The sequence below is a fragment of the Oncorhynchus nerka genome, linkage group LG27 (genome assembly GCF_034236695.1).
Source record: "Oncorhynchus nerka isolate Pitt River linkage group LG27, Oner_Uvic_2.0, whole genome shotgun sequence".
Lineage (NCBI taxonomy): Eukaryota > Metazoa > Chordata > Actinopteri > Salmoniformes > Salmonidae > Oncorhynchus > Oncorhynchus nerka.
In genome coordinates this window covers 90,258,021-90,275,639 of record NC_088422.1, presented here as the reverse complement: position 1 = coordinate 90,275,639, position 17,619 = coordinate 90,258,021, and the positions used below count along the sequence as shown (strand labels likewise).

Sequence of the window (17,619 nt, the reverse complement as noted above, 5' to 3'; positions counted from 1 at the left end):
CAAAATAATGATAGCTTTTGGTTTTGCTGTAAACATTAACACTTCACCATTCAAACATTCTTCAGAGACAAGACAATCATTAAAATGTCAATTTATGAAATGATCCTCTGATAGTTAACATGTTTCATAGACTTAAAGTACACAATCAGTCAAACCAAGCATCACCAGCACATTGTCCCATGATGTCAACCTCACCATTGACATCATTCATAGATCTATGTGTCACTATACCTCCTAATCCTTACAGAAGTCATGCTCAGATGTGAGCAGTATTAATTCAGTATCCTATTTTACAAATGAATGGGTAAAGAAACAGCCCACTACTCAACAGTGTCCAGAAATAAAAACATAATTATCCCAACCTGTGGTTGTAAAACCCTAAAAAAAGTGCACCCTGTTATGACAATTTAACAGGCACTTCATTAAATATCATGGATAGGTTTCTTCTTCATTAATGACTGGAGCTTCAGAAAAGAGCAAAGACTTCCTGGGACACTCATAATAGCGTGTGATCCGTGCTTGACGTGGGCAGGAGCTCACCGGAACTGAGTACCGGCACCAACAATGTTCTACTGCTTCAGTTTCTGCACCGCCTATAGAATATTAGCTCAAAAGTATTGCAGTGTTCCTGCACAGACATACATATATATATAAAATATATATAATATAAATTATATAAACAACAGTACAGGTAAATGAGTACCGGCACGTATAGTATTTCAATCCAAGTCAAGCACTGAGTGTGATGTCATCAAACTCACACAGTCTACTTGAGCAGTTACAACACATACAGTGAGCGCCAAAAGTATTGGAACAGTGACACATTCTGTCTGTGTACTTTGGTTTTGAAATGATACGACTATGATGATATTTGTGCATCTAACTTTCTCACAAAAAAAAATTGTCACTGTCCCAATACTTTTAGAAGCCACTGTACATCTAATATGATTCAGAGAAAGTGATAGTGTCAATTCTCTCAGTCTGTCCTAACACCATGCTCATATTGTGTCATTAACCAACAGGTTACAGTAGCAGGCAGACTTGTGTGTACACCACAGGTTGGTGGCACCTTAACTGGGGCGGATGGGCTCGTGGTAATGGCTGGAGTGGAGTCAGTGGAATGGTATTAAACATGGTTTCCATGGTTTCCCTGTGCTTGATGCCATTCCATTCACGCCGTTCCAGCTATTATTATGATCCGTCCTCCCCTCAGCAGCCGACACTGTTATATACTCAATACGGTTTCTCATGCTTCATTTTCCATTCATAAAAGCAGAGAGGTTGACAGGTTACAGTTAAACTAAGATGTATCATGTCAACTATTACCTCACTAGTTGTTATGGGTTAAAGCAGGTCCAACTCAAAAGTGAGGAATACAGTGATGAGGAATAAATCAACTTTGGCACATGCAGAAGAATTGCTAAACATTTGTACAAATAGATAAATATGCTAAACATTGCGAATTGCAGGTAATGGAAGAGGTAAAGAGGTAATCAGTCACACAGATCTACAATTATCACAAGGTATTACAATCCAATAAAATCACATGTTGAACATGCACGGGGGAGAACAACCATGTAAAGTAAATAGATCTAAACCTCTTTAGTAGCATTTGATGATGCTCAATATGGAGACATTCATCCAGCGAGGTCAAAGGTGCTATCGTCGAATACTTCCAGGTTGCGACCTGTGGGAAAGAAACAACAAAGTAAACATGTTGTTCACCTAACAAGGCAAGGTTAGAAAGATCCCTACTGTCTATAAACCAAAATAAAATTGTACAAAAAAGTGTTTTGAAAAATATTTTAACGTATGAACATTTTTGTAGTTATAATTCAATTCAGATAGGTAGAGCAAGTTTTGGGGGTATGTGTAACAGTGTTGGTTGCGTCAATCTCCTTCCCACAACCTGGGCTCGAACCAGGGAGGACACTGAACCCATTGATAACTGTTACCCACAAAGCATCATTACCTGTCACTCAACAAAAGCAGTGGCCCTTGCAGAGCAAAGGAAACAACCAGCTCAAGGTCGCAGAGCGAGTGACGTCACCGATTGAACACTAGTAGCCCGCACAGCTAACTAGGTAGCCATTTTACGGCGGAAACACTCACTCTTAAGCATCAGCTGTCAGAGCAGCTCACAGATCACTGCACCTGTACATAGCCCATCTGTAAATGGCCCATCCAACTACCTCCTCCCCATATTGTTTTTTATCTTTGCACCCCAGTATCTCAACTTGCACATTCATCTTCTGCACATCTATCACTCCAGTGTTTAATTGCTAAAATGTCATTACTTCGCCACTACGGCCTGTTTATTGCCTTACCTCATTTGCACACACTGTATATAGATTTTTTCTATTGTGTTATTGACTGTGCGTTTGTTTATTCTATGTGTAACTCTGTTGTTGTTTGTGTCACACTGCTTTCCTTTATCTTGGCCAGGTCGCAGTTGTAAATGAGAACTTGTTCTCAACTAGCCTACCTGGTTAAATAAAGGTAAAATAATTATTTATTTTTTAAACTCCCCTTTGACCTCCTCTGCAGCAACTGGCACAATCATGTGTGTGTGTGTGTACATGAGCATGCATACCCAGGGTAAGGAGGAGGTGGGGCGTCGTGCGTTCCGGATTTGCCGATGGCGTCCTCATAGGAGGGCAGGCCTGGGGGGTCAATCTCCTCCGGCGGGGGCAGGAGCACAGGCTGCAGAGAGACCTCATCCAGTCTCCGCATGATCAGCGAGGCATTACTGCGCCTTGGACGCACCCTAACAGAGCTGGAAGAGACAGTCAGGAATGATGCAGTATCCCTTTGAAGAATGTGTGTGTATACACACACACTTTACCCCTATCTACATATTACCTCAATTACCTCGACTAACCTGTAACACTGCACATTGACCCGCCTATATATAGCCTCATTATTTTTTTATTTTTTTTTACTTTAGTTTATTTAGCAAATATTTTCCTCAACCCTTATTTTTCTTAAAACTGCATGGTTGGTTAAGGCCTTGTAAGTAAGCATAAATAAAGTCTACACCTGTTCTATTCGATGCATGTGACAAATAACATTTGATCTTAATCAAACTATTGATCCAGTGACCACTGTCATTCAGTCAACATAATGCCCCTCATCTAACTCACCCTGCACGTGAGAGGTTATCCTTACAACTCCCCTTGCAGAAGTACCAGACCAACAGGCCGAAGATGACGATGGCCACCCCTGCCACAATCAGACCCACGAGCAGGGCAGTCACATCCAGCCGCGATGGCCGCGTGTCGTCACCTGTGGGATCACACAAAACCAACCAACTGAAATATTTTTGCATGTATGACACACTGCAAGATTCCTAAATATGCTGCTAACTCTCCTAACGAGTCACAGTGTATGGTGCTTTTTTAACTAGACTTATTTCTACCAGAGAAACCAGGTTTCTCTCCAGCCATCCTGTAACATTTATGGACTAATAAACTTGTCAAGGAGAAAATAAACTGGACTGCAGAACTTAAGGGCCTGAGTTGAACCGCTGGGCTATAGGCTGTATTAGGTTTTGCATTTCGTCCTCCTGATTGAGGGTGTCTTCCGCCACCCTGTACCCATCAGTGTAGTTAGAAGTCTGTGCGATTAGTAGTAGTACAATGGAAAATATAGTTGACCTGCGACATACATGTAGATATACTTAGCCATACTTCTCTTACCCTCGGTGTACTTTTTCCAGAAGTCATCCTGCGAAGTTACATAAAGACAACATCAGGTTCATGAGACTGGGCCTACCACACAAATTCTGCCTGAACACCATCTCAGCATCACTTACAGTCTGAGGGACATTTTCAAAGACCTCTCGTGCTTCCTCGTAGCTGCAGACTTCTTCAAAGCACTCCCTCTCCAAATTCCCAGGAGTGAAGAGCTCAAAGTCAAATCGGTTGGCCAATAGATGGCGTCCTAAGAATGCATTTGCCTGCTCCTCTTGCATGAAAACTAGGGGACTCAATCACATGAGTGGAACAAAATTATGCAAACACAATACTTTAATACCATAATTTAGGAATATAACAACATTTTATTTGAAGATGTTTGGAAACTCATGTCTCACCTTCTTTTGACTGGTCCTCTGTCCCTGTGGTGTGTAATAACTTTCTCATACAAGCAAAGTTTCCACAGGGAAGCAGTTGATACAGTATGAATAAATGCAAAAGCATCGCCATTCACCTGCGGATAATGATTTGAGCATTGGTCATAGAGATTAGATAAGAAGTTACAACTTGCATTTCACAAGTTACTGACAACAAGACACACCCAGTTTTCACCAGAAAGCTGTTCAGAAGCCTATACAGTTTCTGTTGATTGCTTAGCAATTCTTTCCTTAAAAACGTGAGTTTTAATTTTACACCTTAAATTGTTCACACTGAAACGTCACTTTTTGGGTGACCCGACCAAATTCGTAAATAAAGTATGAATTGTAGATCTGTAATTCTCATTGAAAGCAAGTCTAATAAGCGGTAGATCTGTTCTATGTGCTTTATTTATATGCTTCCTGTTCTTAAAAATGTCGTTTTTTAAACTATTTTACTTTAGGTTTCGTACAGCAGCTTCAAACACAATATTTTTGGTTATGTAAATGATATTTCACAGCGGTTTAGATGATACAATGATTCTCCACACTATACTTGGCGAACTATTAGAATTTTAGCAACAAGGAAATGGCAGAGCAATTTCTACATAGTGCACCTTTCACTTTAAAACGTGTCAAATCCAAGAAGAGTGGAAGAAAACAGGCTACTGCACGAAATGAAGTTACTGAGCAGGTATGAATGACATTGATTGTTGACAGGTGAAACTGAAATGAAACCACCTACCTTGAACGTTCGCCGATAACAGCTGTGTTTGATGTTATATTTCCTTATAAAAACACTCAGAACACGTATCGTCAATAATCAACAACACCGCATTACAAAATATTATAATTCGTTAAATCAATACTAGTAGAATATTCCAGGAAGCGCGAGGTTTCTGTTTACTCGCAACACATTTTTTTTAGTTTTCTTTTACTCCCAAGAACTGTGAGCTCACCTCCTGTTCTGTAGTAGTTACCTACCTGTACAGACCTGACTAATCAAGCTTTTCACCTGGATACACTGATCTACAGTTCAGTAAAAACACAAGGTGGCACTTGAAACCACTAAACAAGAGAGAATCGGCACAGGAGTGAATCAAGTAGAGTAGTAGACTTCCCAGAGCCTTTAAAAACGTCTACTTTACATTTAGCTTAGAACAAACGAACAGACATATTATTAATTGAAAGGGATATGCCTACTCAAGCTCCACTGTCGAAACAGGCACGTCACAATCAGGGAAGTGTGGGAACTAATGGATGTCATTGTGGCTAAAAAAAATACCATGTAATGTCACACCAAAACATGAAATCACATTCTACTGTAAGGCTTGGTTTCCACTCTCAATTTACCTTTGTTGTAATATTTATTTAAAAGAAAACACAAGTCCATATCTAAGAGAGGCCAGAGGCATATATTGTACTAAACATTGTATTACACGTTGAAGAAAGGGAAACATGTCCTCTCTGAATCTAACGGATGTGTCCCAGTTTTCCACAAGACCTGTTCAAGTGACGCACATTTCCTTTTGCGACCATGACGTCATGGCCTGGATTCTTAATGTGTCTGCCTCGCGACCTGTCTCAGCAAATTGACCTTTATCCCTGAGACTTACTGGGATTGACTAGGATAGCCGAGTTTAACGACCTCTTAATGGGGAAAAAAAACCTGTGCATGTAATATTTCACCCCAAATGGCTAAGCATTTTATCCAGAGTGCTCTTTGTGGTATCCACAATGCTGCCTGTGCCCTTTCAATATGAGTGTATAAATTAGCCAGGTTAAAACCCACAGGTTCATGCTCCTCTCAGCACACAGAAGAGCAGAGGTGTGTGTTCTCGATAAGACAACCTTCCTTGTGCCACACTCTGTCATAAAATATCCCTGTTACAACAGCAACCCCCAAGACTCGCTACAAACGTATCACAAACCCCCAAGACACGCTTGTAACGTGTTCGTATTATAATCGGAGCAAATAGCCTGCTCCAGCCAGGTCAACACCCCTGTCAGTGTCCTTACACTTGTGTTTGTGCACTCTGTCTAAATAGGGTTATCTCCATCATGGGTGCAAGGCCACTATTTATGGAAAGTAGTGATATGGAGAGAGAGACATACATAAAGAGAGAGATGGTGCTAATTGAAAGTTAATAGGATGTCTTGTCCTGTGCTCTGCTGTGTGTCTGGACACTGTCACAGCTTTAGATTTGCTATAAGGAATGTTCATACACAGAATGAAAGGCTGATGCAAAAGGGAAATTCCTGACTTATCTAGTGTCTGACGCTAGATGATATTACAGAAAGGCTTTAAACATGCACTCTGAGGCAAGGCTGTGATGATTGAGCACCCTGCTCTGGAAAAGGGATCATATTCTCAGCGGTGGGAGAATTCCAAGTCAGCATGATCTGTTGAGAGTCTGTCTTCTTACACACATCCATAGTCTTTAAGGCATAATGAACTGGATAACATTCTAAAAGGCACTGCTGTCCATATGCATACTGTTCATATTTAGTGGAGTACACGCATTTCACATTACACAGGGGAGATCAAATTCACCTTAAAACTGTTTTGCTTTTGCTTTTCAGCACTGAACTGCGTGGAACTAACTACCAGCTTCCAACCATGATAAGACGGGTCATGAAAGCAGATAAACCAACTGGAGAATGACGTGAAAGTTACAGCTGGGAGATCTCACATGACACACCATCCATGAAGCAGTAACTTAGGACCCGAGAGACAAATTAGTGAGAGGGGAGAAAGGACGAGAGAAAAACAATGTGAGAGAAGATAGAGAAACAGATTTCAAGAAAGAGAGAGGGAGAGGGGGAGAGAAAGGGAAACAACGATTGGGAGAAATAGAGGGAGAGAAAGAGAGGGGAATTGAGAAAGAGAGAGAGAGGGAGAGAAAGAGAGGGGAAATGAGAGAGAGAAAGGGAAACAGAGATTGGGAGAGAAAGGGAAACAGATGAGAGTGAGAGAAAGAGAGAGGGGAACAGATTAGGAGAGAGAGGGAGAGAGAAAGGGAAACAGGTATTAGGAGAGAGAGAGAAAGGGAAACAGGGTTTAAGAGAGAGAGAGAAAGGGAAACAGGGTTTAGGAGAGAGAGAGAGAGAGAGAAAGGAAACAGGGTTTAGGAGAGAGAGAGAGAGAGAGAGAAAGGGAAACAGGGTTTAGGAGAGAGAGAGAGAGAGAAAGGGAAACAGGGTTTAGAGAGAGAGAGAGAGAGATAAAGGGAAACAGGATTTAGGAGAGAGAGAGAGAGAGAAAGGGAAACAGGGTTTAGGAGAGAGAGAGAGAGAAAGGGAAACAGGATTTAGGAGAGAGAGAGAGAGAAAGGGAAACAGGAATTAGGAGAGAGAAAGGGAAACAGAGATTAGGAGAAAGGGAAACAGGTATTTAGGAGAGAGAAAGGGAAACAGAGATTAGGAGAGAGAAAGGGAAACAGGGATTAGGAGAGAGAAAGGGAAACAGAGATTAGGAGAGAGTGGGAGAGAAAGAGAGGGGAACAGAGAGAGAAAGAGGGAAACAGAGAGAGAGAAAGAGGGAAACAAAGAGAGAGAGAGAGGGAAACAGAGAGCGAGAAAGAGAGGGGAACAGAGAGAGAAAGAGAGGGGAACAGAGAGAGCGAGAGAGGGGAACAGAGAGAGAGAAAGAGAGAGGGAAACAGAGAGAGAGAAAGAGAGGGAAACAGAGGGAGAGAGATTTGAGATGTGTTTTATTTGATAAGGATCCTCATCAGTAACAACTAGTCTTACTGGAGAAAGAGGGAAACAGAGAGAGAGAAAGAGAGAGGGAACAGAGAGAGAAAGAGAGGGGAACAGAGAGAGCGAAAGAGAGGGGAACAGAGAGAGAGAAAGAGAGGGAAACAGAGAGAGAAAGAGAGGGAAACAGAGAGAGAGGGAAACAGAGCGAGAAAGAGAGGGAAACAGAGAGAGAGAGAAAGAGGGAAACAGAGAGAGAGAAAGAGAGGGGAACAGAGAGAGAAAGAGAGGGGAACAGAGAGAGCGAAAGAGAGGGGAACAGAGAGAGAGAAAGAGAGAGGGGAACAGAGAGAGAGAAAGAGAGAGGGAAACAGAGGGCGAGAGATTTGAGATATGTTTTATTTGATAAGGATCCTCATCAGTAACAACTAGTCTTACTGGGGTTCGACATATAATGACAAATACATTACAGACAAAAGGCTTTACAAGTTACATGTAGTATGTGTATGTTCATTAATCAGATACACAAACATGTCAGTACATACACACTTAAAGCCGAGAGGGAGAGAAAGAGAGGGATATGGGGGTAGAGCAGGAGAGATAGAGACAGATGGAGAAATACTTGTACAGAGAGAGATGTGGGGCAGGTTAATGGGGACTTCCACAGTGTTCAGTAAACCTAACTGTCTCACTACATTAGTCTAAACCTGCTTTCTCCGTACCCCACCTTGCTGGTGGTGACCATGATGAGTGTTGTGTGATTTACTCCCTCTGAAAAGACCAGGGGATGCTTCTCCCAGAGGACTCTGGGATAGGAGTGAGCCTTGAGCTTCTGCAGACGCTGCTGGGCCAGAGCTGTGACATCACCATTAATACACAGCTTTCTGTTTGGTTTGGGCTCTGCCCAGTAGACTGGCAAACAATGGTGTTGCTCCCTTCCTCATGTCTCTTCAAAGTAGACTTTGTTTTGCCTGACAAACCACCGCTGTATTTCTGCTGTCTAAATTAACTGTGCAGTGATGCAAAATCTTTTTGGAAAAAGTCCATTACAATGTAAAAGGACGTTGTCTTGCAATTTGTCGTCAAAAGTATGACAGCAGTGGTGTTTTAGCAAGAAGTTGATTTGACACAACTTCTGTGCTTCATCAACTACATTTCATCAGTCCCTGAGGGAGAGAACTGAGAGAACCCTTTCATATCTAATGCCTGATCCAACACATACACCAGCACAGTTCAGAACATAATGCTCTGGAATGCTGCTAGAGATCACATTCTAACACACCAGTGTAACAGCCAATCATTTGTCTTCTTACAGCATTAGGAGGGAGTGGAATTCCATTCTGGTCAGCTCATTAGTGTATTTTGTGAACATTTTCTCTTTTATCATTCAGAATTGTCCAACAGTGTCCAGGGCTGTTGAAGTGTTTTAATGTTTCCTGTTGACATTTTGCATGAAATAAGATGGACCAGGCTAATGCAAGGAATGTGGTCAATGCCAGTCGCTAGTCTTCTGTGGAAGTGGCACAGATAAAGAGAAGACCAGTCATACCATAAATATTACAGTAAATGTTTCATCTGGAGTGAAATCATAAAACTGCTTTGTATTAGAGGTGGGAGACCATTGAGATAGGACACGGTATTCCTAACCTGTGTAACAACATCAAACTGACACTAGATCAGTTTCCCAACACCTCACCCAAAGTCTAAAAACCTAGTGCTGAAAGTAACACTGCTCTGACCTCAGCTGAGGAGTCAGGTTAGTCAGATAGCACTGATAAGAGTAGGATCTATAAAGTTCTTAATCAGGTGACCCATTTGTCACCCTCAGTAACAGGCCCCGTCACCCCCCATCTCACATGGCCACTCTGGGTCTAACTAGAGCCAGATGCTCCGGGTCGCCAGGTGAAGAGCAACCATTAACACAACAGACAGCAGCTTCTCTGGGGAACACAGTCACTGCTGATGTTCACATGTGATGCTGAACCTTCTGCACTACCACTTGCCCCTGTAAACAGCCAGACATGATTCACATCTGGTATTAAGACAAGCAAAACAACCATGGAAGATCTCAACTAGTCTTTTATTGGGTGAATATAAAAATGGTGACTGAAGATTCAACCAAGGGAGTTTAACAAAGGAAAGGGGGAAGTTTTTTTAAAGAGTGTTTTGGAGAGAGAGATATTAGGCAGAGGGGGACAGGGTCTGGAGGCTGGTCTTCACAGTTGCCAAATTGCCCTTCCAGGAGCTGAGACTGTCGTAGAGCTGCTGCCACTGCTGCTTGCCGAAGGTGCGGTGTGTGCTGTGGCTGATGGGGGCAGAGATGAAGACACCTGGTTAGGGAAAGGGGAGCATAATGCCATACCTGGCAACCCTGAAAGGTATCATTGGAAATCTTAAGAGCTTTGAGTCTCCCTCTGACAGTGTAGTGCCTAATACGTCTGAAGTACCTAGAGGGAAGACATTTTCCTTGTCATACACACAACCAAACCCTATGATTAATAGGTATGCATAGAACATACCACAACCGTAAGCACCAATCAGATCAGAGTCAAAGGGAACCTACTATGTAGCACAGAATAAAAATAGATGTCTAGATTTCCTTTGCGGAAACCCATCAAAAATAGCATTTATACTCAACTGGCAAAAAAAAGCCTCCGAAGGTGAAAATAAGTATTTCTGTACAGCAACACAAGAACAAAGACCAACTCTATGGTTTTATAGTGGGGAGCTCTGAAGAACAGTTGTCAGAAACCTTGAGCTGATTGCTACACAGTAAAGAGTGTCTATTACAGGGTCATATTCATTAGGCACCAAACGGAAGAAAAAGGACTGAAAAAGGGGAGGGACTACTACAACACCAGTTTCCAGTTTTTCTGTTGCAAAATGTTTCGCTACATTGTGCCGTAATACGACACAGCTTTAGCCTGCCAAACGCAGCCGCTGACATCGCAGAATACACTTGATTAGAATAGCACGTTCTTAAAATATTCTTATTTTGGCTTACCTCACGATAACCTTTCGCTGTGTCTGGTCAATCTTGCAGTACACCATCTTAGTCCGAACGGCTACAGACAAAAGAGACAGGAAGACATTGAGGTGGGCGGCAGACAAGAGGGAGTATCCGTGTGTCAAGGCAACCCTCAAACACATTACAGACTTCTGAGAGGGCGACCAACATCACAGTAACAATAAGGATACTAACTCCTACATGTCTGCTGCTATGACAGTTTGGTTCCTCAATTTGTAAAAAAAAATACATCTACAGACAACATCCTGTTATGACCGTTTGAACTTTTTGTGTTTATAGATGTTAGGTGGACTGTTGCATTGAGGGGGAATCCCAGCGTTGTCAGAGGGGAGTATAGTATTATTAGAGAGAGAGTGTGTGGGTCAGATTGGATTTGAGGCGGTGTTGGTACCGTCGATGACGAAGGCTTCTACTTGGTCTTCTTCTAACTGCAGCTCCTGCTGCATGGTGTCAAAGGAGATCTCTTTAAACTCCACCGCCATGCCCATGAACGTCAGCAGACACATCTTAGCCATGTTCTGCTCATGGTTGAGACCTGGGGACAGGAAGACCGTCAATAAAACACAGGACTAACATCATGGTTGAGACCTGGGGACAGGACTAACATCATGGTTGAGACCTGGGGACAGGAAGACAGTCAATAAAACACAGGACTAACATCATGGTTGAGACCTGGGGACAGGACTAACATCGTGGTTGACACCTGGGGACAGGACTAACATCGTGGTTGACACCTGGGGACAGGACTAACATCGTGGTTGACACCTGGGGACAGGACTAACATCATGGTTGAGACCTGGGGACAGGAAGACAGTCAATAAAACACAGGACTAACATCATGGTTGACACCTGGGGACAGGAAGACAGTCAATAAAACACAGGACTAACATCATGGTTGAGACCTGGGGACAGGAAGACCGTCAATAAAACACAGGACTAACATCATGGTTGAGACCTGGGGACAGGAAGACAGTCAATAAAACACAGGACTAACATCATGGTTGAGACCTGGGGACAGGAAGACAGTCAATAAAACACAGGACTAACATCATGGTTGAGACCTGGGGACAGGACTAACATCGTGGTTGACACCTGGGGACAGGAAGACAGTCAATAAAACACAGGACTAACATCATGGTTGAGACCTGGGGACAGGACTAACATCATGGTTGAGACCTGGGGACAGGAAGACAGTCAATAAAACACAGGACTAACATCATGGTTGAGACCTGGGGACAGGAAGACAGTCAATAAAACACAGGACTAACATCATGGTTGACACCTGGGGACCGGACTAACATCATGGTTGACACCTGGGGACAGGACTAACATCATGGTTGACACCTGGGGACAGGACTAACATCATGGTTGACACCTGGGGACAGGACTAACATCATGGTTGACACCTGGGGACAGGACTAACATCATGGTTGACACCTGGGGACAGGAAGAGTTATTAAAACGCAGTAATAACAGGACATGACAATGAAATAGATATCAATCAATGACAGGTCACCAACTCTTAGGTACCATTAATCATGAGATCATTAACTATAATTACTGAATGCACATTAATTGTCAGTTGGCTGGGTGATGAAGAATGTAACTGACTACGGTTCAAACTCTCAGGGCGACCTTGGAGGGAAACTCCAAGAGGTAATCGTTTTGTGATGAACACACAAGCACACTCAATTCCACTTGACTCAGGGAGGGTCCCTTGGCTAATTGCCTCTGTGCCCAGCAGTGTGGAACTACAGTGACTAGGCATATTAACACAAACACCACCATGTCTGCAGTGAGAGCCAATACCACCTGACTTATGTGGGAGGACCAACCATGTTAATTGGACAACTACGTTCTCAGCAGTGTGTGTGTGTGTGGACAGAGACACTGCTGACACACACATTCCAACCCTGTATCCACAGAGGTCAGCGATTTAGGCTAGGCAGGGTGTGTGTGCCCCCCCCCCCGCGGGGGATTTGATCTCTGCAGTCAGGTCACTAGCCGCGAGGTAGCCCCATTGAGTCTTGATCACTCACCGAGGGAATCGATGAAGTCTTTGTTGCTCTGGTAAAACTTCACGTAGGCAGCTAGCTTTGCACTCACAAAGATGGTTAGGAGCTGTGAATGAAGGAGAGAGAGCGAGAGAAGTCACTGTTAAAACAATCAGGTAATAATGTAGCATCATTGTTATGAATGGATTCATATGAACCTATTAAATCCTCAGAGTTCAAATGTCACGGCCTTGTTAACAGCAGGATGAGCTGTTCCCTGAGCTGGGCTTCAGTACTCACGTCGTGGAGGAGTTCTCCCTCTAGGAAGCGGACAGGTTTGAGGGCCAGGAGGTGGTCCAACAGGAAGGTGTTGGGGTCTTTCAGGGCTCGTACAATGCATCTGCGGGGAGGAACCAGAGAGGGGTGAGTGACAGCAAAGACAGCCAGTCACGTGTCAGATCTTGTAGTTATGATGGTAGGATAGAGGTGTGTATGTATGTACCTGTGGGCATCAACGCGTGCTTGTGAGGCATTGTCCTCTGTGTAACTCCCCAGCAGCTCCACCATCACCTTAGCTGCAGCCTCGCTGCAGAGGAACACACACACTCAGTGACACAAGAACCAGCTCAAGAAAAATACAAACATTGCAGATACACAACACATATCCCATTGTACTGAGGAATTACTTTTAGAAAAATATGGAAAATAAACAATCATAACAGAGAGTGAATGTGCCGAAGACACCACCAGGCACCAGACTGTGCCGAAGACACCACCAGGCACCAGACTGTGTCGAAGACACCACCAGGCACCAGACTGTGCCGAAGACACCACCAGGCACCAGACTGTGCCGAAGACACCACCAGGCACCAGACTGTGCCGAAGACACCACCAGGCACCAGACTGTGCCGAAGACACCACCAGGCACCAGACTGTGCCGAAGACACCACCAGGCACCAGACTGTGCCGAAGACACCACCAGGCACCAGACTGTGCCGAAGACACCACCAGGCACCAGACTGTGTTGATGACACCACAAGGCTGTGTGTAGTTAGTTACCTCTTCTTACATTCGACCAGGGCCTCGTACACCAGCCTTAGCAGTGTGTGTTTCTTCTCTGTGTTCAGGTTCCAGTCTGTGATCCACTTACGCACCTGAACCACAAACACACAAGCAGAGCCATGGAAACATCAATCATCCTTCCTCTACAATGTCTTGTTCCTGCAGAGCCCTTACATGTGACTGGTAAAGTGTGGTCTGAGCGGATTGGATGAGCACATCGGTGAGAGTGACAGTATATGGCGAGTGTGCAAGGTGAGTGTGACAGTATATGGCGAGTGTGCAAGGTGAGTGTGCACATCGGTGAGTGTGCACATCGGTGAGTGTGACAGTGTATGGCGAGTGTGCAAGGTGAGTGTGACAGTGTATGGCGAGTGTGCAAGGTGAGTGACAGTATATGGCGAGTGTGCACATCGGTGAGTGTGCACATCGGTGAGTGTGCACATCGGTGAGAGTGACAGTGTATGGCGAGTGTGCAAGGTGAGTGTGACAGTATATGGCTAGTGTGCAAGGTGAGTGTGACTGTGTATGGCGAGTGTGCACGGTGAGTTTGACTGTGTATGGCGAGTGTGCAAGGTGAGTGTGACTGTGTATGGCGAGTGTGCAAGGTGAGTGTGACAGTGTATGGCGAGTGTGCAAGGTGAGTGTGACAGTATATGGCGAGTGTGCACGGTGAGTGTGACAGTATATGGCGAGTGTGCACGGTGAGTGTGACAGTATATGGCGAGTGTGCACGGTGAGTGTGACAGTATATGGCGAGTGTGCACGGTGAGTGTGACAGTGTATGGCGAGTGTGACAGTGTATGGCGAGTGTGCACGGTGAGTGTGACAGTGTATGGCGAGTGTGCACGGTGAGTGTGACAGTATATAGCGAGTGTGCACGGTGAGTGTGACAGTGTATGGTGAGTGTGCACGGTGAGTGTGACAGTATATGGCAAATGTGCACGGTGAGAGTGACAGTGTATGGCGAGTGTGCACGGTGAGAGTGACAGTATATGGCGAGTGTGCACGGTGAGAGTGACAGTATATGGCGAGTGTGCACGGTGAGTGTGACAGTATATGGCGAGTGTGCACGGTGAGAGTGACAGTATATGGCGAGTGTGCACGGTGAGAGTGACAGTCTATGGCGAGTGTGCACGGTGAGTGTGACAGTATATGGCAAATGTGCATGTGAGAGTGACAGTATATGGTGAGTGTGCACGGTGAGTGTGACAGTATATGGCGAGTGTGCACGGTGAGAGTGACAGTATATGGCGAGTGTGCACGGTGAGAGTGACAGTATATGGCGAGTGTGCACGGTGAGCGTACCTGGTCGAGGTCCGTGGGGATGAAAGCGATGGCGTTGCAGGTGGTTGCTACCTTGATGAGGCTGCAGTAGACTGTGTACCTCACTGGGGCTGTCTCATCCATACCATGGAACAGGTTACTCAGCCTACACAACCAAAACCATACACGTTAACTTGACCATTAAGACATGGCTTACGGTTAGTGTTTACAAGGGTCCCACTTCTTCCATAGTGCATAAATAAACCCAAATCTTGGGTCGCTGACTTCATTCACTATGTCCAGGTGCTCCAGACATCTAGTGACTTCACCGGTCAGGGAGACTAGTAGAGAACAGAGATAGATGAGTGTGTGGACTTACAGCTGCATCCTGAGGGAAGGCCTCTCTCCCTCTCGGGACTTGACCAGCTTCTCACACAGACTCTCGATCAGGGTCTCCTGTTTCTCCGTCTCCAGGATGAGTAGCAGCGACACTATGCTGTTCATCACACTCTCCACTTCTACAGAGAGGAGAGAGACAACTATCAATCACAATGACACCATTCATCATCATTCAAAACTCATTCATACCAGCCACTTTTAGGAGGAAACATAAAAACAAACATAAGTGGGGGTCCAGGAATAAACAAAAAGGACAGGATGGGTAGAGAGATGGAAAGGAAAACAGCAGAGGTAGAAACAGCAGATGAATTAAGGGAACAAGACAAGGGGGGGGAGGGGCTGACAGACAGAAAGACAAGTGTGAGAGAGGACAGTTTACAGTTCATGTGTGTGCTGACATGCAGACAGGTGTATCTGTAGATGCCTTGGGCATGTTTGCCTTCTCTACATGGATACGTCACCAATGTGAGCAGTCCTTTAGAAGTGCCACTGGCTATAGGTTAGCGTTTCCCTGGTGTCACTCACCTTTATCGTCGTCCTTGAGGCAGACGTCACAGGCCTCGATGATTTGAGCCAGGTCCACATGGAGACCACCTTCTGAGTTTTCCTCTGAGATCTCTGCCCCTTTGGCTTTGATATAGGCCCTGAGCTCTGAGGCCTGTCAACAACAACACGTTATAAAAGAACAGGGGTGTATTTATTAGTCAGATTCCGTTGCGAAACATTTTCTCTGTGAAACCAAACGTAAAACGTTCTGCAACGAAAACTACAGTTTCTATTGGGTCCTTTCCCATTTGCTTCTGTTTGGTTCCTTGAGTAAACAGTACTTGTTTTCCTTTGTAAAAAAAATTCAACGGAATCAGACTAATGAATACACCCCAGATTAAACAGCGATGACACTTAGTACAATAACAAAACATGCAATACTTAACAGCTGTCACTAAAGATATTTCAATTGTACATTTGATTAAGGCTGCACAATTACGTATTTTCCTTCTCCAAGCCTTACAGCTGGCAGTTAATCTATACATTACAACTAGCTTGTGTCTTCATCCAAAGCTAGTCAACTATTCTAACCAGTTAGCTAGCTACAATGGATGCAAACATTGAAAAAATTGTTGATGTTGTAGACTGCAACTAACTGTTAGCTAGTTACCTAACGTACATTCCTAGTTACGTGTAAAACAAATGCATCAGCTGGCAATACGTTGCATTAAGTAAACACAAATCACGGGGATATAGCTAAAGTTTACAAAGAGATCTAGATCCATTTAACTGGGGGTGAAAATGTATCCAGCTGTAAAGTTAGCATACTAGCTAACAAACAGCTAGGCTAACTAGCTAGTGTACTGATCATAGTCATTGGCATTGACTCATTATATGGCTAACGGTAGCATGCTAATGTTATCTGGCATGTCACCCTTTGTCGTAACGTTACATATCGACATGAGTGTGCTCATTCTTTTTTTTAAACTATTACTAAAACACTTCAATCGTACCTGGTCCTCTTCGGTTATGTCGATAAATGCTGGGACACTCATTTTATAATTATTTTAGTGAGCCTAGATCAAATCCACGCTCGCACTACCGCTGAGGCCACCGGAAAAGAAAACGCTTTACGACCGGTAAACATGATGCACTTCCGGGTCATCCTGTTAAAGTGACCGTAGTGACTGGACGTTTTCTCTGGACTGGACGTTTTCTCATATTGTTTCATACAAAATGCTTAAGTAACCTAACCTCTACATTTACAACATATGGTCAAACGATGTCATCTTTATTCGTGTTTGATTATGTAATTATGATACAATGTTACCATTTCGTTTTTGTTCCCCCCACCACTTGTTACATTTTTAAATGTAACCTTTATTTAACTAGGCAAGTCAGTTAAGAACAAATTCTTATTTAGAATGATGGCCTACACCGGCCAAATGACGCTGGGCCAATTGTGCACCGCCCTATGGGACTCCCAATCACGGAGTGATACAGCCTGGATTCAAACCAGGGTGTCTGTAGTGACACCTCTAGCACTGAGATGCAGTGCCTTAGACCGCTGCGCCACT

At 44.1% G+C, this 17,619-nt stretch overlaps 2 protein-coding genes and 1 long non-coding RNA gene across 3 annotated transcripts; 1 reads left to right on the top strand and 2 right to left on the bottom strand.

Annotated features, from left to right (window-relative positions):
• Positions 1-75: 75 nt before the first annotated feature.
• Positions 76-5,315, bottom strand: prrg4 (proline rich Gla (G-carboxyglutamic acid) 4 (transmembrane)). Its single transcript, XM_029643933.2, has 7 exons — positions 4,857-5,315; positions 4,094-4,209; positions 3,815-3,978; positions 3,699-3,726; positions 3,144-3,285; positions 2,594-2,776; positions 76-1,687 (listed from the first exon to the last, which is right to left on the bottom strand). The coding sequence occupies exons 2-7, from the start codon at positions 4,203-4,205 to the stop codon at positions 1,660-1,662; spliced, it is 657 nt and encodes a 218-aa protein (XP_029499793.1). The 5' UTR covers positions 4,206-4,209; positions 4,857-5,315; the 3' UTR covers positions 76-1,659.
• Positions 4,205-10,421, top strand: LOC135565392 (uncharacterized). Its single transcript, XR_010461609.1, has 2 exons — positions 4,205-4,805; positions 6,695-10,421. It is a non-coding gene; the product is annotated as an uncharacterized LOC135565392 (long non-coding RNA).
• On the bottom strand, positions 9,872-17,174 carry eif3m (eukaryotic translation initiation factor 3, subunit M). Its single transcript, XM_065012281.1, has 11 exons — positions 17,056-17,174; positions 16,082-16,214; positions 15,537-15,675; positions 15,200-15,323; positions 13,892-13,986; positions 13,335-13,418; positions 13,133-13,232; positions 12,878-12,959; positions 11,230-11,373; positions 10,815-10,875; positions 9,872-10,115 (listed from the first exon to the last, which is right to left on the bottom strand). The coding sequence occupies exons 1-11, from the start codon at positions 17,095-17,097 to the stop codon at positions 9,992-9,994; spliced, it is 1,128 nt and encodes a 375-aa protein (XP_064868353.1). The 5' UTR covers positions 17,098-17,174; the 3' UTR covers positions 9,872-9,991.
• Between the last annotated feature and the right edge of the window lie 445 nt (positions 17,175-17,619).

What these genes read in the sequence shown, in the direction of transcription:
- prrg4 (XM_029643933.2), bottom strand. Translation starts at nt 4,205, where the DNA reads ATGGCGATGCTTTTGCATTTATTCATACTGTATCAACTGCTTCCCTGT. An exon ending in AGAGGACCAGTCAAAAGAAG is followed by an intron (nt 3,979 to 4,093) that starts GTGAGACATGAG and finishes TGAGTCCCCTAG; the next exon opens with TTTTCATGCAAGAGGAGCAG. An exon ending in CTGGAAAAAGTACACCGAGG is followed by an intron (nt 3,286 to 3,698) that starts GTAAGAGAAGTA and finishes GTGATCCCACAG; the next exon opens with GTGACGACACGCGGCCATCG.
- eif3m (XM_065012281.1), bottom strand. Translation starts at nt 17,097, where the DNA reads ATGAGTGTCCCAGCATTTATCGACATAACCGAAGAGGACCAG. An exon ending in CCTCAAGGACGACGATAAAG is followed by an intron (nt 15,676 to 16,081) that starts GTGAGTGACACC and finishes TCCTCTCTGTAG; the next exon opens with AAGTGGAGAGTGTGATGAAC. An exon ending in AGAAGCCTTCGTCATCGACG is followed by an intron (nt 10,876 to 11,229) that starts GTACCAACACCG and finishes TTTTGTCTGTAG; the next exon opens with CCGTTCGGACTAAGATGGTG.